The sequence below is a fragment of the Opisthocomus hoazin genome, chromosome 8, assembly GCF_030867145.1.
Source record: "Opisthocomus hoazin isolate bOpiHoa1 chromosome 8, bOpiHoa1.hap1, whole genome shotgun sequence".
NCBI classification, from domain to species: domain Eukaryota; kingdom Metazoa; phylum Chordata; class Aves; order Opisthocomiformes; family Opisthocomidae; genus Opisthocomus; species Opisthocomus hoazin.
Window position 1 is genome coordinate 46048405 of NC_134421.1, and position 21018 is coordinate 46069422.

Consider the following 21018-nt stretch of genomic DNA (forward strand, 5'->3'; position numbering starts at 1 on the left):
AAGCTGTTCTGCTTGAATGTATATACTAAACATCACTACAGATCAATCTGAACAAAGCACACATTTCTAGCACAAAAATGCATGAAACTTAAACCAGGCAAAGTCCTCTTCAACTGCAGCTAATTAGCCCTTGCTGAAGAGTCAACATCCTTTTCCAAAGGTGCCTCACTTGGACAGGTAGGCACCCAGACGCCTGGCCTCCTACCTCAGCCCAGCAGCAAAGCCTCTATTTTAATAGGAACAGCTCAGGTGCCATCAGAGTATTTAGGGTGTATCCATATCATAATGGTTTGTACTCTCTTGTGCGCTGGAACTTTAGTTCTTTAATTTTACAGGACACGTACTAGTTTGCACCTGGACTCTATTCTGGAAATACAAAGGTATTGCTCTGATGGAGAAAGCTCCGCACAGCCTAGAAGTAGCATAAAGGTCCTGTACCAGGACAAGAACACCCTGTTCTCCCAGCCCACCTCAGTCTTTCCAGAGCTTGCTCAAATGCCTTTCATGTCCTCCCACATCCCACACCTCAAACTCGGCATGATGCTAGAAAAACTTACCTCAAGCAGGCTGCAAAGCCTCTACTGTACAAACAGAGCAATGATACAGACACAGGCACAGTGCCAGCACCAGGAGCAATCAGTACACGTGAGAATGACTAGACGGGAGCGGAGTACATACTAGACAGATTCATGTAACCAAGGCACAAAAGACAACGCTACAGCAGGACCACATCGTGCCATAACTGCTAAACCACAGTGCTGGTGCGACTCAGCTGCTGCCAAAGGACGGTGACACGTACAGAATGAACTTGAACCCGAGCACATTCTTCGGTCGAATGAACAACATGACAAACAAAGCGTGCAGCCTTACAGTACCCAAATAATGCAGGCAGCGCTCCCTGAAATTATGGAGAGGGAAGAAATATCTAACAGAGCAGCAGCAAAGCTGTCAAGTCATTAGTCAAGAAGGAAATACACACACTTTGAAGAAGAACTGAACCCTTACTTTTCTAGATAGTAGAAAATTATTTAATGAGTAGACTGAATGCAAGGAGGAGTTTTTTCCAGCCAGATCACTGCAAATAAGGCAATGCAATGCTATGCAAATGCTGGTGGGACTGCGAAGAAAGAAACAAGCACAGAGAACCTAACTTCCTGGTGATGCAACTATGGTACAGAGAAGAAGCAGTATCTCCAAACCAGTCTTCTCTAAGTTAAATAAACACAGTTCAGCTGACTAAAGCCTCTGAAAGGCAAGCCACAGTTTTCTGCCCAAGTCCATTTCTAAAACTTGTAAATTAAAATACCAAACTAATCTTACTTTCGAGGCAATTCTTCTATAGTTCTGGGAAGTAAAAAGAGGAAAGACACGAGCACAGAATCTAAATTCAAGTCTAGGTGTCTCTGCTGGAAAAAAAATGATACACCACAAAATAAAGGATAAGAAGTTTAAGAAATCTGAAGACACTTTAGCATTTACTATAGCATTCATTCTTCTTTTTGTGCTGGATGCGGGAAGTGCTCTACCAAGTGCTTAGGGGACTGACGAAGCTTAACAAGGTTGCTGAGGGATGTTCTTCTCAGCTCAGGCCTGGCTTTCACGGCACTGCACAAGACTATACTAGAAATATGAGAGGTATTGCAGAGCTGATACTTAAGGCTGTGAGAAAGAACCAATAATAGGAAAAATACCGAGCTGGAACGGAACTTTGAAGGAGTAACACTTTCTTAAAAAATAGCTTCCTTATAAACCTATTTCTGTAGATACCTACAATCTATGATAATGAAAGTATCTTATGAAGTTCTTAATTTGTAATATAAAAAATAAGGTATTTTAGAAGCCAGTTAAAACTGCTTCCAGTGGAAAACAAGGAAAAAAATCCTGAAGCTACACAGAAGTCACATTTATGATTTAAGATAAATGCGTACAAGAAATTAATCAGTTGAAAATGAAAGCCCTACATAGAAATCACGTGTATCTCTTCCTCCCACACATCTTTTTATTGCATCTTACAAATCAGACAAATCTGATTACAAGACTAAAAGAGCCTGTCTTGTCTACAGACACAATGGAGAATTACAGAGACCATATCATGTAGGGTTTGTAAGGGTCCATGACACTCTTGAAGAATGAGGATCAAGGAGGGCAAGACCTCATTTCCATGGAGAAACAACAGAATTTTCTCACTGAAGCCTATCAGAGAAACTAAAGAATGAGGTAATACTGGAGCCTCAGAAGCCAATTTCAGAGTTTATTATACAAACACAATTAAGTGAAAACCCTGCAAAGCAAGGCCATCAAACCCTGTCTGAGGTACAGAGCAAGCATTCACCACTCAAAAAGATGGCTGAAGTAATAGCATATAATGGCAATATAACCCATAAACAGACTCCTATAACAGGAATCTAGGCTTCCAACTTTCTTTGTACAAAGCTCACCTACCACCAGCCCTCATAATCTACTAACTGGTGTACCCATGAATGTTATGCATGGGATAAGGTGTAAGAGAATTTTACCTTTGAGCTACAGAACACAATACTGTCACCTTAAATAGTTCATATATCACTTCCATTTCCTTAGATATACAGTTAATACCTCAATTCCAGCTTCATCACTTCAGCGAGGTCTCCAATCTTTATTTCTTCCACTCGTAGCTCTTTAATAGCATCTAGGAGTTTCTGTTGATCTACAGGATTTGTAATGCCAATCTAAATTTAAAGAGTAATTCCAAATAAGATTTACTTTTTACACTTACTAGACATAACAGTACAGTACCATTTATTGTGCAAGCTTCTAATTATTAACAGTCAAAAAAAGTTGCTTATAAGTTATTGCAACCAACTACAATGTATGCGACTGCCAAAGTACAAAATAAAACCACAGAAGCTATTCAATGATGCAAAACAAAATCACAAGCGTTGAGAAAGAGCCAATCTGAAATTGCAGAAAATACATTTAAGGTTTATTACAAAAATGAACAACCGTTCTTATAACTAACACATCCCTGTGTTGTTAGGATGTTATGCTCATCTTTTTCAGAATCACCTGTCATGTCTTACAGCAAAATAACCAATCATCATAGAATCGCAGATTCACAGAATGGCAGGGGTTGGAAGGGACCTCTGGGGATCATCTAGTCCAACCCTTCCTGCCGAAGCAGGGTCACCTACAGCAGGCTGCACAGGACCTTATCCAGGTGGGCTTTGAATATCTCCAGAGAAGGAGACTCCACAACCTCCCTGGGCAGCCTGTTCCAGTGCTCTGTCACCCTCAGAGGGAAGAAATTCTTCCTCATGATCAGATGGAACTTCTTGTGCTTCAGTTTGTGCCCATTGCCCCTTGTCCTGTCGCTGGGCACCACTGAAAAGAGTTTGGCCCCATCCTCCTTACACCCACCCTTCAGATATTTATAAGCATTTATTAGGTCCCCTCTCAGACTTCTCTTTTTCAGGCTAAACAAGCCCAGCTCTCTTAGCCTCTCCTCATAGGAGAGACGTTCCAGTCCCCCAATCACCTTCGTAGCCCTCCGCTGGACTCTCTCCAGTAGCTCCTCATCTTTCTTGAAGTGGGGAGCCCAGAACTGGACAGAGTATTCCAGATGGGGCCTCACTAGGGCAGTGTAGAGGGGAAGGAGAACCTCCCTCAACCTGCTGCCCACACTCCTCCTAATGCACCCCAGGATACCATTGGCCTTCTTGGCAGCCAGGGCACACTGCTGGCTCATGGTCAACTTGTCATCCACCAGCACTGCCAGGTCCCTCTCCACAGAGCTGCTCCCCAGCAGGTCTGCCCCAAGCCTGTATTGGTGCATGGGGTTGTTCCTCCCCAGGTGCAGGACCCTGCACTTGCCCTCGTTGAACTCCATCAGGTTCCTCTCTGCCCAACTCTCCAGCCTGTCCAGGTCTCACTGAATAGCAGCAGAGCCTTCTGGTGTATCAACCACTCCTCCTAGTTTTGTGTCATGAGCAAACTTGCTGAGGGTACACTCTGTCCCTTCATCCAGGTCGTTGATGAAGAAGTTGAACAAGACTGGAACCAGTACTGACCCCTGGGGAACACCACTAGCTCCAGGCCTCCAACTAGACTCAGCGCTGCTGATCACAGCCCTCTGAGCTCCCCTATGTGGATGTTACAGGAGACAGTGTCAGAAGCCTTGCTGAAGTCAACATCCACCGCTCTCCCCTCATCCACCCAGCCAGTCATGACACCTTAGAAGGCTATGAGATTGGTCAAACATGATTTCCCCTTGGTGAATCCATGCTGACTACTCCTGATAACCTTCTTTTCCTCCACGTGCTTAGAGATGACAGCCAGAATGAGCTGCTCCATCACCTTTCCAGGGATGGAGGTGAGGCTCACCAGTCTGTAGTTCCCTGGGTCTTCCTTCTTGACCTTTTTGAAGACTGGAGTGACACCGGCTTTCTTGCACTCCTCAGGCACTTCTCCTGTTCTCCAGGACCTCTCAAAGACGATGGAGAGTGGCTCAGCAATGACACCCGCCAGCTCCCTCAGCACTCATAGGTGCATTCCATTGGGGCCCATGGATTTGTGGGCGTCCAGTTTGCTTAAGCCATCTCTCACCCGATCCTCCTCGACCAAGGGAAGGTCTTCCTTTCTGCAGGCTTTCTCTCTTACCTCCAGTGACTGGGATGCCTGAGGGCCAGCCTTAGCAGGGAAGACTGAAGCAAAGAAGGCATTCAGTAACTCTGCCTTCTCTGCATCCTCCATCACCAGGGCATCCACCTCGTAGTGGCCCCACATTCTCCCTTGTCTTTTGTTTGCTATTGATGTACTGTCATGATGGTGATACAGTATTAACTCCAAAGGAAAGAATGGAAACTATCAAATCAGCATCAAATGGAGAATTTTACAGAAAGAGGCCAAATTTTAAGAAGGGCTTTTACAAACTTCTGCATGTGTATTTTTTTCCAGTTAGAAAAACTGGTCTCACAAGATATGATACCTCTTTCTAAAACCTTGTTTTTTTTATAGAAGCTCATTTGAAAAATAAGTCATGGCTACAAAGAATAGTTCACACCACCTCTAAAATCTCAGATGATCAGAAACTAGTAGAGAGCGAGAGAGAATATGATCTGTTCCAAAGACATTCAGCCGCATGTTTTTACCATGAAATAGCCTGTAACACCAGCCTTTTTATATATCTGAAGGACAGCATACGTAGAATAGATGCCTCATCTCAAAATAAGACTGAGCCTAAATACTATTTGACATCATCTTATGGAGTCCCTAAGCTCAAATCAGTTCATCTTCTACACTCTTGGCTAATGCTGCAAACAACAACAGAAAAGTTCTGAAGTGTTCAAACCCTTTTGTCTTTTTTTAGCTGAAGAAAAGCACAATTTTCTTAGGAAGATACACACTATGTAACTGAGATTGTCCAAGTGATGCCTGGATAGAAGATGTTGTCAGCTGTGTTATCCGTCCACCATCTCAGATTAAAATTTAACGTTTAAACCCTAGGCTGAGAGTTTTCTTGCAGAACACTTAAAGTATGAAAAAAAAAAGTCCATTTGTTACAAGGGAAGTGCTTCTGTGGCACATTCAATACTTTTCCTTGCTCATCTGACAGGGGGCTGTGCAACACAGGGCTTCTCATGTTAGCAGCCCTAAGGATGCTGCTCCACACAAGTGAAAAAACCTGAAATGTCAGCTCCTAATATGTCTTTGTTCCTAACTCTCCAGCTGAGTACCTGGACTCCACTGGAGTGGACCCATCCAGAATCTGAGACTGCAAGGATCCTACAGTCTCCAAAGCTACAACATATGGGGCTCTCACTGATGTTCTGAGGATCTGAAGTTCCCTGCTGCAGCCTCAGAAATCTGTAAGATGTTGGTGTTAGCAGTCTCCCAGTTTTCTGTAATTATTGCAGAAAGAATTTCAAATGAACAGCTGACGAAACACACCAGATCAAAACGTCAGGCAGTCTCACTTCCGCGGATGGTGCCGAGCAGCAATCCTAGGGAAGAGCAGGTGCCTAGAGAAATGCTTGCTTTGTATGAGACTATAATTTCTGACACCCAGTGTTCATCACGGCTCCATAAAACAGTCCTCTAGGTTCTCCACTAGGTGTTCAGAAATCACAGGTAGTATGTAACTATGGGCTCAAAAGTGTGTCCTTATACATTTCAATACCATGTTGTAAGTCTACAGACAATAAGTTCTTCACTGATGTAAAATCACAAGACTAATTGGGAGTTTAACTACAGGTGTCAAGAACTTTTGAGTTTCCATTATGTCGTCATGGGTACCAGAAAAAGTTGTACTCAAGTCTCTTTGGTAAATATCACAAGCAGCCTTAAGAGAGAAAGATCTGGGTTTCCTATAAATAATTTGCTTTCCTTATGTCGAACTGTAAGTTTGCCCTTTTATTAGTTCTCAGGTTTGCCTAGTGGAGCCCTATCTGGTATGAACTAATGCTTTGTTAATGCTTACAAAGCTTTACAGAAGTCATTTCATGATGCAGAAGCAAGCTGATTTGTACAAGAGCAGCAAGTTTACTTCTAAGTATAAATAACAAATCAAATGAGCTCTTCCAAGGACATAATGGCAGTTATTCTTGAATATTATTATCCTTGCATAAAGCAGGAAATACTGCAAAGATTGGGTTTGCTTTTGACTCCATTTTCTCACTCCTGGAACAAGCAAATCAGGATACAGTTTATCAGGAAGACGTACTTTGTTTCCCTATAAATAAAACATAATTTCATCCTTCTGCAAATGGATCAGTGACTGAGCACCACCACATCTTGAAGATATGGTTTAGGAAGTAAAGAATGGGATACAAGTTGTCATAGACAAAGCCTTCCACCACCACAGCGATTCTGAATTCACAGGTACTAGGTGCAAAACTTAAGAGACAGAAAGTAGATAGACCAGTCCAAACGGCTTCCCAAAGCAGACATATTTTCCCTTTCTAGACCATCTCTGCTGAACATGAGGGTTACCCAGAACCTGACTATTCACGCAATGATGAATGCATGAAACAACCACAGTGCAAGCAGCCCTTTTTCCTTAAGGATAAGCAAGCTTTTAAGTTGGTGTTCATTCAATTACACTCTGCAGTCCAAATAATGCAAGTATTATTGTAAAGCGGCCATATATATTTAAGAATGGTACAAATGTTGTACAAGAACTTTCTTATATCTGTAAAACAAACTGTCCACAGTCTAGATTTTGATTTTAGGCACATCAACTCTAACATCATCTATTTTATTATTTACTTAAATAAATAAATAAATACTCCTCATCCCCTGAAAATCCATGCCCCAAAACTCAGGCTCCATTGTCAACACGACATTTCTGTCATCCTTTAGATGGAAATGAAAGAAGAAGGGAATAACAGATTGCCTCAAGACATGAAAGATGACATACTTCTCAGATAAAATCAGTGAAGTTAAGCATGAACTCTTACATCCTTGCCATCTTGCTCAAATGGCCACTATTTTTAATAACCAGACAACTTTCTGCCCAATATTAAATGCTTTTTTGTGGGGAAGCAGGGCAGAGAAAGGAGTCCTGGAACTGTGATATGGAAGCACACAGACTAGATAATTCTCTAATGATTAAGTTAAACTTCTGGGTTATATTTTGAATTTTGATGTGTCAACTTTTCACTACGCATTCTCAAATCCAGAACAGGATGCTAATTTCTCTTATTCTAAACTAGTGAACATGTGAGAAAGGAACCTTCTTAGTCCTAAATGCATCCAGAACTAAAACTACTTCTGTTGCTATCTTGTGAGACAAATGCTCAAAAAACCCCAAACCCAAACAGACAGAAAAGATCCGACTACTATGAGTAGCACAGAATCAGACAAAAGCCTCCAAATGTTGAATAGACATGTCCCAGTATACTGAACAGACTTGTCTCAGTATGGAACAGTTCATAAGCTTAAGGAATGCAAGGATTTCAGCTTGAAAGAGTCGTTGTTTAGGCTCTGTTGTAGAATACAAATAAAGGTATTTACAGAGAAAATATCTTTCTGCTATTGTTTGATGGAGGAAAGTGTATCATGTTAGTGACAGGATTTCTGCCCAGTTCTCTGGATACAAAGCAGCTTGGTTCAGAGGCATCCATCAGAGGTCATCATTAATCTTTGCAGTAATAAGATCCAGGCTCTTTAAAATAGCTGGCTGTTAGTTGAAGATCTGCCATCACACTAAAAACTTTCAACTCTGGATTTACGAGGAAACAGATTAGATTTGTTCTATCAGCAGTGTGGGGAGAAACTGTTAGCAGAGCTCTAAAACTAGACTGCATCGAGAATTTAGGATAACTTATGAAGTGCTAATAAGCCAAGACTGTTATGTAATTTTTAAATTCTCAGTTGAAGACTCGCTAATTAATTTCTGTCTATGCACAAAACATGACTTATTTTACAGGAACTGTTTCCTGCTGTTGCAGAGCTAAGAGGCAAAACAATTCTGTTTCTATAGATATTATCTTTCTGTGCAAGAGCAGCTGATCCAGGTATTTATTTCATTTTGTCAAAAAAAGCCCGCTTCATAATAGGGAGCCTCAAACATGTCAGAATACTGAAACAGAAGTTACTAGTTTGTGCGAAATTGTACCTCTCCAGCGAAGGAACCGTAAGGCTTAGCCATTCACTAAAGTCCACAATTCTCTCCCCTTCCCCCAGTGTCCCCTGGACAAAAACAAGTAACAATTACAACACCAAAACAGGCTATCAATGAGAGCAAATACTCAGTCAGATTTGCTGTCTAGTGCAATCACGATCAAGACAGCAGCTCACACAGCGATGAGGAAAAAGCCAGAAAAATCTCCTTTAAGAGCAAAATTCCTGTCAGTGGGGGCTTCAGGGCCCACACCGGGATGCTGCCCAATGGGCACGAACCCAAGGCTTCAGAAAAGCAGTAATATCAAACACGCTGACATGCCTAATAATATTTAGGTCTAAGTGAACTCTTAAAAATCTCTTCCACAACAAAGCTCCCTATACATGTACCCTCTGAGAATACAGAATTACTCCTGAGCTCTGTCAAAACACTGAAGCTCTACTCAGTTACAAGACAAAACTTCACGCAAAACATCTTTGTGACACCAACTCTGAAGGAATATTAACATCTGTATGTAAATGTTGGTTCCAGCTGCTAGGACGCATGCCTCCTTGGTACCAGAACAGGGGGGGAAAAAAGCTGACACTGAGGACATGGCTAGCATCAGTAGCAGGAAGCAGGCTTGAAACCGCTATTTTAATGCGGCATCTTTGGTATCCCAGACCACATATAGAGTGCTCAGAATAATCCTGTGGCCCGAAGTACTTCAAGGAGACTCCTGTAACTGGATTTTATTATGGCATCCTCCTATAAGCACAGGAAGTCTTTCATTTCCCATGGGAATAATTCCAGCAAAGACAAAGGAAACACAACCACCCTATCTCAACTGGAAACTGAAACCTTGTAATAACATATAACTTAGTCCTGGATAACAGCAAAATACCAACCTTCCTAGCTGCAGTGAACTGTAAGAAACCAAAACTTCTCTCCTCTTTTTTTTGTGGGGTAAGGTTTTACAAACCTGTGTGGGATATGAGATTCCACAATGTACGAGAGCTCTCATTTTTCCAATAGAAATCACCACCCCACAAAGGAGGATCACATTCAAAGTATTTGTGTGGGATATGAGATTCCACAATGTACGAGAGCTCTCATTTTTCCAATAGAAATCACCACCCCACAAAGGAGGATCACATTCAAAGTATTTGTTTAAGATTACCTATTGTTAATCCTAACACTGACTTCCTTTTAGAGAAAACATAATTAAATACTAAAAAAGGTAACAACTAGTATTTAAAACAGAACTATTTCCTGCTCACCCCAACTCCTACATCATTACAGCAGAAAGTACTGTGGACTTCCACTTCATAGTCAGATCTATGCAGAGAAGATGCAAGAATTCAGCTCACAGAATTCAAGGTTGATCTATGGGATTATATACTTTTGAAAAGGTCTGTCTACATTCACTTTACAATTCAAGAAGTTGCAGAAGATTCTGAAAACAATCTTAAAATAGAATTCTCACACTGTTAGAAATTTATAAAAAGAGAAGTTAAGACATTCAAAATATTTAAGAAAGTGGAGAAAACTAAATTAAGTTCTACAATAGTAAACTGACCTGTATTAACTCGTCTTTTTGCATGGTCAGAAGTTGTCTTAAAGTTATATCTCCTTCCTGTATAAAACAAAGGGTTTTCTGCCATCAAAATAATTTAAGAAGAAAACACTGTTCTCTCAGTTTTTTTCACTTATGTTTTACTTCAGTTTTCAGAAACAAAACCAGCTACACAACCCCATTATCAAAGTAAGGAAAGAGTTGTCTCGTTTAGAAACATGGCATGTTGTGACTAATGCACTTAATCAAAATTAAGCAATCCAATCCAGGCTACTGCAGTTTAACTTAACACTTCATATATAAATTTCTGTTTAATAAATTTATTTGAATTAACATACTATTAATGACAGAACCTTTTTTTTATGCTCTAGGTACATTTTGCTTTCATGGATTACTTCACAGAGAGCAGACAGATCACAAACTTACCTTCAGTAATCCTATTATGTGTTCTAGACCAAGACCATGTAAAAACACTTCCATGTCATCAAAAGTTGAATAGGAACTGTAAATATAATTAATGAGATTCAAGATGAAAACAATGGAAATTTAAAAAAAAACCCACATCCAGAACAAAATACTACAGAAAAGTTCCCCAGACAAAGCACTGGGGAGCAACCTAAAGATGTACACACCTACTGATAACAGTAGTATCTCATAAGCATCATGGGGTACAATTTAATCTATCAAAATTTTATAAACAGCTTTTCTGGCTAATGAGTTGAATTGAGCCTAAAGGGAATGATTCTCATAAATAAGTGTCATTTTAAGCAGTAAAATGTTCCAACTGAACCTTAAAGTTGAGTCACAAAAGCCTGAAAAATTTGGAAGTGGGGTTAAGGAAGATAACTATGTATTCTTATCAGATAACATCCATATAAATTGGATTCAGTCCACAACTGTTACCCTTCTGGCTCCATTTAAAACAGAGAAGGTTATCAAGAAAACAGGACTGTCTATAATTAAAGATAGAGGAAATTACTCCAGTAAGAAGTTCGTTGGTAGAAGACTACTGTTCAGAAGGTAGACTAAGGAAGTAGTATAACCCACTGTAGGTTCAGAGTCTGACGTTTATAAACAAAGGTAAAATATAAGTTTTGATTCCCCACCCTACCAAAAGATACAAAAATATAAGGGGAAAACATTATCTAAACAGTTTTCAACAATCAGGTGAACAACACTAATGAACAGAACTAAGGAAAATGCAGACAGGACTACAGCAATTGCTACAGCGAATCCTTTGCCAAGTAAGCACACCTCCCTCCCCCCTCCAAAAAAAACCCCCAAGCCCCAAACCCAAACAAACCTCTCTGAAAATTATTCATAAGAAAATATTTCAGGTTTGCACATTACGAATCATGCATTCCAGGATTTCTGGTATTTAAGTATTCTTATCCCTTTAAGACGACAGACACCCTGAATCACATATGAAGGAGTTAATGCAACTTCCACACTGTAACAAGGTAGTAATTCTGTGAGCATGTCTTCTGTCAGCAGGCAAAATATAAAAAGAGTTTAAAATAATTTCAATAGCATTTAAAGCCATCATCTGTACCATGAAGTTGTATAGGATTGTGTTATCCTCTGCCCAGTTCCTCCCCCCTCAACACACAGACAGCAACAACCAGTCTTTGAAGTAAGCAATTCACATATACATCCAAACACTGCATGTACAGCCAATGCCCTTCAGCTGGCAAGAGGAGACAGTGTATGAATGACCTGCAGTGATGAAATGTTGTTATTTAGGCATTCAAAGTGCCCAGTTTGCAAAGGTGTTGGGAGTCCTTGGGTATAACTCAAGACTTTTGCTTCTGATAAAGGTGCAAGCAAAGGACACTTTTTCCCAGAATCAGAGAAAAGGCTATTCAGCATCCAGACAATAACTTGAAAGCCCAGGAACCAGAAAAGGACCTAATCAGGGAGCTGAAGAAAGCAAATTCCTGACAGGTATGTGCATTTCCTTCTATAGCCCAGGGCTCTGGAGCCAGGACAATTGTCTAATTAGGATGGCAGACAGCAATGATGGAATCTACACTCACTACCTAAAGATGACAAAAGGATGACAACAGCAAGGATGACAAATTACACTCACTGACTCAGCATGCTGGGGCACAACTGACAGCAAGTACCAGATGATGCATTAGGAGCAACTGAGAGAACAGGGACTTGAGAAGACGACTGGCAATGTCTGTGATAAAAATTATGCATGCAAATGGCAGGAAGGAGACATCCAGCTCAAGGAACCATGATGGAGTAAACACAGGTATCAGCATACCTCTTGACTATCACCAGATGAAAAAAACCACAACTCACTAGGGGGTGAGTATGTGTGTGTAAATGGACAAGCTATATTTGTAAAAACAGGCATGTAAGAGCCAGACATCTGGTACACTCCAAGGGACTGTTTCCTGAAACCAAGAGTTCTACTAATTACCAGAAATGCTCAAAGTTATGAAACATCAGAACTTGCTATTGTTAATATAAAAATCCTTGGGCTTGACAGAAACGTCTGTTCATACAAACAAATCAGATGCTCACCAGACGCAGAGAAAACCACTAGAGTTTAGAAAAAGACTACTGAAAACATTGCAAAATCCTGGAAGTCCAAGCATTGCCTAACACAGAATTGTATTTGCATAGCTAGACATCTGGCTGCTACAAAGTATTTTAAGTGGGCTTCAGGATTCCAGTGTCTTATATTAAAAGCTTATGAAGACTACCCAAACACTGGTAGAACATCCTCTAGCCGCTGTCAGGTTTCAACAGCACTAAGTCCATTTGGATAACTGCTGCATAGCGTTAAGTCTATTTCCCTATACCAGAAAAAGCCTGGGAAGTTCCTAAATAACCTAAACCTATCAAAAAAAGAGAGATCTGTTCTAACACCAAGGTCATTAAGTACAAACTCTATCTAGGAGTATGAGTCATTGTGAAGAGTACTAGAAGACCAATCTATTTAAAAGAACGTCAGCTTCATGGCAAGTATGCAGGGATTCATGATGAGCCTGAAGGAGCAGACAGATCCCATGGGAGACCTGGTTCATACATGGGGAGATACACCCAGAACAACGCCTTTGGGAATCTATGAGTAGTAAGATGCAAGAACAAAGAGGACAGCACAGGTACTTGATTTCACCATGCAAAGCCTTCTCCTCTCTGCTCCAAGAAGCACCTCAAAGACGACTGTGGTTGAAGCACCAGAGAATAAAAATCTGACTGACATCTACATTCATCTAGCAACAGAATCTGGTGAGGCTTTGTCCAAACTGAGGTACTCTGACTGAGACTACCTCAATGCAAACTGCTACCTAGTGAACTGCCATCAGCCTTATGATACAAAACTAGGGCGTTTCAAATGCAGCATGACCTGGCTGAGCAGGGACATGAAGAATCAAATCTGACCAGCCAGAACAGACTATGGGCACTGAAGTTGTCTTCTCTAGACCATGCAGCTCAAGCTCCAGGGAGTGTGTCATAGACTGCGCAACCAGGATTGAAGAGGTAGATGAAGCATTCTACAAGCGGCTGGCAGAAGTCTCACAATCGCTAGACCTTGTTCTGGTGGGGGACTTCAACTCACCAGACGCCTGCTGGAAATATAACACAGCAGAGAGGAAGCAGTCTAGGAGGTTCCTGGAGCATGTGGAAGGTGACTTCCTGATGCAGCTGGTAACTGAGCCTACCAGGGGAGGTGCCTCGCTTGACCTGCTGTTTATTAACAGAGAAGGACTGGTGGGACATGTGGTGGTTGGAGGCTGTCTTGGGCTTAGTGACCATGGACAGAGCTCTCAGTTCTTGGTGAAGTAAGGAGGAGGGTCAGCAAAACCACCACCATGGACTTCTGGAGGGCAGACTTTGGCCTGTTCAGGACACTGGTTGAGAGAGTCCCTTGGGAGACAGTCCTGAAGGGCAAAGTGGTCCAGGCTAGACATTGTTCAGGCAGGAAGTCTTAAAGGCACAGGAACAGGTTGCCCCCATGTGCCATAAGACTAACTGGTGGGGAAGAGGACCAGCCTGGCTGAACTGTGAGCTTTTGCTGCGACTCTGGAAAAAAAGGAGAGTTTACCACTTTTGGAAGCAGGGGCAAGTGACTCAAGAAGAGTACAAGGATCTCGTTAGGTCATACAGAGAGAAAATTAGAACAGCAAAAGCCCAGCTAGAACTCCGGCTGGCCACTGTTGTAAGAGATAACAAAACATGTTTTTACAAATACATTAACAACAAAAAGAGAGCCAAGCAGAATCTCCATCCCTTATCGGATGCAGGGGAGGGGGAACATTGCCACTGAGAATGAGGAAAAGGCCAAGGTACTTAACGCCTTCTTTGCCTCCGTATTTAATAGCCATACCAGTTATTCCCAGCGTATTCAGTCCCCTGAGCTGGAAGACAGGGATGGAGAGCAGAATAAACCTCCCATAATTCAAGATGAAGGAGTTAACAACCTGCTATGCCACCTGGACACTCAGAAGTCTATGGGGCCAGATGGCATCCACCTGAGAGTACAGAGGAAGCTGGTGGAGGAGCTTGCCAAGCCTCTCTCCATCTTTTATCAGCAGTTCAGGCTAACAGGGAGGTCCCAGATGACTGGAGGCTTGCCAATGTAACATCCATCTAGAAGAAGGGCCGGAAGGAGGATCCTGGGAACTACAGGCCTGTCAGCCGGACTTGCAGTGTCAGGGAAGGTTCTGTAGTGGTTCATCTTGAGTGCACTCACCCAGCATGTGCAGGACAACCAGGGGATCAGGCCCAGTCAGCATGGGTTCATGAAAGGCAGATCCTACTTACCAACCTGATCTCCTTCTATGACCAGGTGACCTGCCTAGTGGTTTAAGGAAAGGCTGTGGATGTTGTCTACCTGGACTTTAGTAAGGCCTTTGATACTGTTTCCCACAGCATCCTCCTAGAGAAGCTGGCGGCTCATGACTGACAGGTGTACTCTTCACTGGGTAAAAAACGTCTGGATGGCCGAGTGCAGAGAGTGGTGGTGAATGGAGTTAAACTCAGTCGGCAGCCAGTCACAAGCGATGTTCCCCAGGGCTCATGGCAGCCAGTCACAAGCGAAGTTCCCCAGGGCTCAATTTTGGAGCCAGTCTTGTTTAATATCTTCATCAATGATCTGGATGAGGGGACTGAATGCTCCCTCAGTAAGTTTGCAGATGACACCAATGTGGGCAGGAGCATTGATCTGCTTGAGGGCAGGAAAGCTCTGCAGAGGGATCTGGACAGGCTGGATCGATGGCCAGAGGTCGGTTGCATGAGGTTCAACAAGGCCAAGTGCCAGGTCCTGTATTTCGGTCACAACAACCCCATGCAACGCTGCAGGCCTGGGGAGGAGTGGCTGGAAAGCTGCTCAGAGGGAAAAGGACCGTGGGGTGCTGGTCAACAGCCGGCTGAACACGAGCCAGCAGTGTGCCCAAGTGGCCAAGCAGGCCAAAGGCATCCTGGCTTTGATCAGGAACAGTGTGGCCAGCAGGAGTAGGGAGGTGATCGTGCCCCTGTACTCGGCACTGGTGAGGCCGCACCTCGAATACTGTGTTCAATTTTGGGCTCCTTGCTACAGGAAAGACACTGAGGTGCTGGAGCATGTCTAAAGAAGGGCAATGAAGCTGGTGAAGGGTCTGGAGAACAAGTCTTATGAGGAGCAGCTGAGGGAACTGGAGAAGAGGAGGCTGAAGGGAGACCTTATTGCTCTCTACAACTACCTGAAAGGAGGTTGCAGTGAGGCAGGTGTTGGTCTCTTCTCCCAAGTAACAAGCAATAGGACAAGAGGAAATGGCCTCAAGTTGCATCAGGGGAGGTTTAGATTGGATATTAGGGAAAATTTCTTTACTGAAAGAGTTGTAAAGCATTGGAACAGGCTGCCCAAGGAAGTGGTGGAGTCACTATGCCTGGAGGTGTTCAAAAAACATGTAGATATGGCACTTCAAGACATGGTTTAGCAGGCATGGTGATGCTGCGTTGACGGTTGTACTTCATGATCTTGGAGTTCTTTTCCAACCTTAAGATTCTATGATTCAAGGAGGCAAGTGGATGGTTTGTTGAGGACTTCTTAGCCAACATGTTCTGGGACAAAACTGTATCAGAGATCTTTGAATTTGCGGAAGCAGGGGCTGATTTCAGTCATAGGACACCTGCAAGCTTCAGCATCAGGGGCATGCTATGCAAAATGTTTCTAGAGCTTAACTGGTGTTCACACTTGATTTTGACTCTCACATATGCAGATAAAAAGAAAAGGACATAGGTCTTCCTGGTGGCATGAAGCTGAAAACAGGCATTCAGTGAAAGCATCAAAATTTTAACACCAAATCAAGACAACCACACAACAAGGAATATCCAACAGGGGAGCATACAAATTTAACAGAGCTGAAATGAAGTGACATTGGACTCTGGCTCTACTATACCTTACACCAAGTGAGAGGAAGGAAAGATCTAGAGCATGCTCTTTGTTTATAATGCAAAGGAACTTTGCAATCTTGAAAAATTCGTAGTACATTAATATACTTACTGTGGACTCTTGGTAGCACTCCAAACAATACACCATATTATCAGTACAACTCAATCACTGACATGAACAAATACAATCTCTTAGGAATGTTTAGAAGCTAAAATTACACTGTGATTCTATTTACCCAACGCTGTGGTTAGGGACAGCTGTCAGAAATTTGTAGATAGCCTCTTGCTTAATCGTTTCACGATATCCCCCTTGCAAGTGATTTGCAGCCAAAGAGAGTAAACTATAAATCTGGAAGAGCCAAAATGAATTCATTATTACTCAAACTCAAAATGCATAAAAGAAATACACAGGAGTAAGACTATAAAGAGTTCTATCATAAATTACTAGTTACAGGGAACACGAAACATCTGCCACTTCTCTAAAGAATACAACTACAACGAGGAGTTAAGACTAAGCCCACACTGTTTATCAAGAGCATTTCTGAATCAACCAAATTCCTGCACGAACTGATGCAGAGCAAAACAGTATACATAATGTAGTCTAAAAAAGCTAGCATCTGTCTCTACAGAAGCAGCAATACATCAGATATTTATTTTTATGGTTTGCAGCCAAGAGTTCTACATAGTCAAAGGAATAAGTTGCCTGAAGAGCACAAGGCATATGACTTTTTTAACATCTCCATTTCCAGCGCATATATGGACCCAACATTCAGCAATTTACAACTGACAATCTAAGTTAACTATATCTGACAGACAGCGATTCTTTCAACTGATTGAAGAAGGAAGCCTTCTGCCACACATCACTATGCATCAGTGATGGATTCCAGAAGCTGAATTGCCTGTGTGAGTTTTGAGATAGTTACTAGAAAATCCAGCAAAACAAGTAGAATCTCCATAAACCTAAAGGGATGGTGAAACCACTTTCCTGAAATTCAGGTGACTAGCCAGTTTTATATACATATTCACATACGCATATACATGTATGTGTGGTGGGTTGAAGCCAGCTGGCAAATAAGCGTACTCAGTCACCCACTGACTCTCCTCCTCCAGCAAGATGGGGTAGAATCAAGGGCAAAAGTGAGAAAAAATTCATGGGTTGAGATACACACCGTTCAATAAACAAATGGAAAAAAACCCCAAAAAACTAAGTGATGCAAAGGCAATCACTCGCCACCTCCCGCCGGCAGACCAATGCCCAGCCAGTCTCCAAGCAGTGGCTACTTTGGAAAAACTCTCCCCACAATTTTATTGCCGAGCTTGGTTTTATCTGGTACAGAGTATCCCTCTGGTCAGTTGGGGTCAGCTGTCCTGGCTGTGCCCCCTCCCAATCTCTTGCTCACCCCCTGTCTACTTCCTGGGAGTGGAGGGGGGGCATAAGAAACAGTGAAGGGCTTGATGATCCACAAGCACTCATCAGCAACAGCTAGAATACTGGTGTGTTATCAACACTGTTTTGGTCACAAACCTAAAGCACAGCACCATACAGGATGCTAGAAAGAAAAGTAACTCCATCCAAGCAAAACCCAGTAGAATATGTTGGAAAAATATCTCCCCTTCCAGATACAGTTTCTGCAGACATAGTCTGTGTGACAGTCCCCTGAGTTGTCAACAGCCTGACGAGCAGACCCCCAAGCTGGAAGAAGCTCATGACCGTTAAATATCTCAATACCATCTGTAAGACTTCGCAGTAACTGTGTGAAAGTTAGCGCTTCACAGGTCAAGAGGCAAGACCCACCTCTCAAGTGTGAGGAGCCTGTACTCCTTCCACATTAGAGCAAGTCATGTTAAAAGATTATATGGCCGTAGCCTGCTGAACAAGTCATTTATCAACGGCAGAAGGCACTTGTAGCCTCTTTCAGTAACCTGAGCCAACAGATCACTGAGCCTCAGACACTGATCTTGCTAGCCTACAGTGACAGCTTTGTGCATAGTTGTCATTTTTGCCCCTGCCTAGCCCTAGAGTCTGGCAGGGAAAAAAAAAAAAAAAAAGAGAAGAAAGAAAGTAGGAAAGAAAGAAAAAGAAGCTGTAAAGTGAATCACAATTCATTAGAGTGAATTATACATTTTTGAAGAGCCATTGCAAAAAGCCACACCATTGGTTAAGAACTGCTCAAAGCAAAACACACAGAAATCTGGTCTGACTGATCCACCATGCATCATCTGGTAACAGCAGTAAACAGACTTATTTTAGGAGAATATATGTTCTCTTCAGCAACTCTCTCTCTACCTTGATAATTAGTGGCTGCTCTTCCAACAGTCTAATAGCCATTTTACATTATTTTACACCTTTTTCCCTCCTGAGAATGGATTTTGAAGATGGTCAGTACCAACTCCCCTTTTTTTAGCTTCAGTCTTTTCACTTCCAAATTCCATCAGAAACTACACACTGCAAATTAGTTTGCTATCAGCATTCTCTCACACTCTTTGGCAAACAGGAAAAAAAAACAACACATTATTTTTCTACTTCTCATATCAACATTACTAACATAAATAATCCCTTGCTCTGTATTCTAAATCTGAAGTCAAGGATTCTGGAAAAAAAAAGGTTCCCAAAGTATTACTATATAGCACTCAAAGCCCTGCAATAAGTTGGGATGTAACAGAAAATAGTCTACATAGATGTAACAGCACAAGTGTCCAACTAACTTCTATAATTCAGTTATTAAACAAACGCTTCTACAGAAAACTATAAACAATGAACAGATTTGAGGCAAAACACAGAATTTGCATTTCAAAGAGAAATGAAATTAAATACCTCTGAGTGTTTATTGATTTTTGCTAGCTCTGCTGCTGTTTTCTCATCCTTAGTCTGTAGATTTTTGTCAGCTCCCAGCTCAAGCAACTTAAAAATTACACTTTTATGTCCCTGCTGTGCTGCCCACATTAATGCCTGCAAAGAACAACTTTATTTTACCAAATTTACACATGGAGAAAAAAAGAAGAGAGGTTCAACCAATAATGCAACCTTCACAAGTTCTTACATGGTAGAATCTGGAGACAAACACAAGTAATGCAAAAGAAACTGGAAGTGGTGTTAAGCAGAAGAATATACCGATAAGTATTTCTGAGAAAGTTGTACTTAAAAAAAAACTTTTGGGTTCTTGCTTTTCAAGAATGTTATCATTAATTACAGTACACAGAAGTAAATCACTTACTGAATATCCATTTTCATCTTGGGCGTTTACGTGTGATCCATGAGCGATAAGAAGTGCAACAACCTGAGGACAGCCTTTTCTAGCTGCATACATCAATGGAGTCATTCGTCTCCTGCAAGGAAGAGGGAAAGGTGAAAATAAGTATTTCAAGATATCAAAATCCAACCACATTGTCAAGTAGAGCACCTCAATTCTGCAAAGATTATCTGTTCTATATTAGAACTAAGCTGAAGACACCACAGTCACTCTTCAGCACAAGGGTTAACTTAACAGAACATACAGATTCAGCAACTGACTTACGTCCAGTTAGCAATTTTTAAATATTTTAAGAGTTGCCATTTATATTCTGAGTGAATTTAAGTCAAGAAGTTAATTGTTATCCTCCACAAGAAGGAAACTTAGAGGAAACTAAACAGGACTCTTCCAGGAGTTTAGAATATAGACCTATAGTATTATAGTATTACTGGAAGTTTAAAAAAAAAAAAAAAAAAGAAAGATGTTTTATTACCTCCAAATTCAAGTAGTGTATTAACATACAAATAACCTTAATACATCCCAGCTATGAAACATCGTAGCTTGGTGACTAAACCATTTCTGTTTTGGTTCTGAACTACACAAAACCAGTTTTTAAAGACTATCCCTCCTGCTGCTACCAGATAGTCTACAGATCCAGCAGCAGGCCGCTCATTTAGCACACAGACACGGTTAACGAGAAGGGAGTCAGTATAACTGCAGATCACAGTTTTCACCCTACTAAAAGCAGAGAGTATCAGCGAATCACCCATTTTTTCCCCTCGAAAAAGTGGCAGAGACTTTAATTTTTTACTTCAAAAATTATTTTTAAAAGACACGGCTTAAGTGACGAATTCTATATACAGTTTAACTTAAATCCAAAGTTCTGAAAAGAAATATGCAGTTTTGTGCAGGTCAAGTTGTAAATCACAACCGAACACTTAAGAGAAAGAATATTAAGAACAACAACTGTGTACATACTTGCAAAACCCTCTCTGGTAAAAATAACGTAAGCAAAAGAATCACAGGTCACACAACTCTTGCCGGCGTGCCCAGGTGCAGTGCAATAGCACAGGGTGCACACGTATTCAGCTGCCCCCTGCCCAGAGCATGCCTGAGAGGAGTCTTCAGAGAATTACATACAAATACTATACTGAAAATCTTAACTTTTAGAGTACTAAAACTAAATGAACATCAAGATATTTTTATCCTGTATTCCATTTTTATTTTCTGTTCCCATAAGTGTA

General features: G+C 41.6%; 1 protein-coding gene across 1 annotated transcript in view; it reads right to left on the bottom strand.

The window, feature by feature from the left end:
- The window catches only part of ASZ1 (ankyrin repeat, SAM and basic leucine zipper domain containing 1), a 47679-nt gene that overhangs the window by 5253 nt on the left and 21408 nt on the right, over positions 1-21018 (bottom strand). Inside the window, exons 5-10 of the mRNA XM_075428789.1 lie at positions 19760-19871; positions 19360-19494; positions 16781-16893; positions 10581-10656; positions 10158-10214; positions 2596-2708 (exon numbers count right to left, since the gene is read on the bottom strand). Of these exons, the coding sequence (XP_075284904.1) occupies positions 2596-2708; positions 10158-10214; positions 10581-10656; positions 16781-16893; positions 19360-19494; positions 19760-19871 (606 nt within the window). The remainder of the gene's footprint in view (positions 1-2595; positions 2709-10157; positions 10215-10580; positions 10657-16780; positions 16894-19359; positions 19495-19759; positions 19872-21018) is intronic.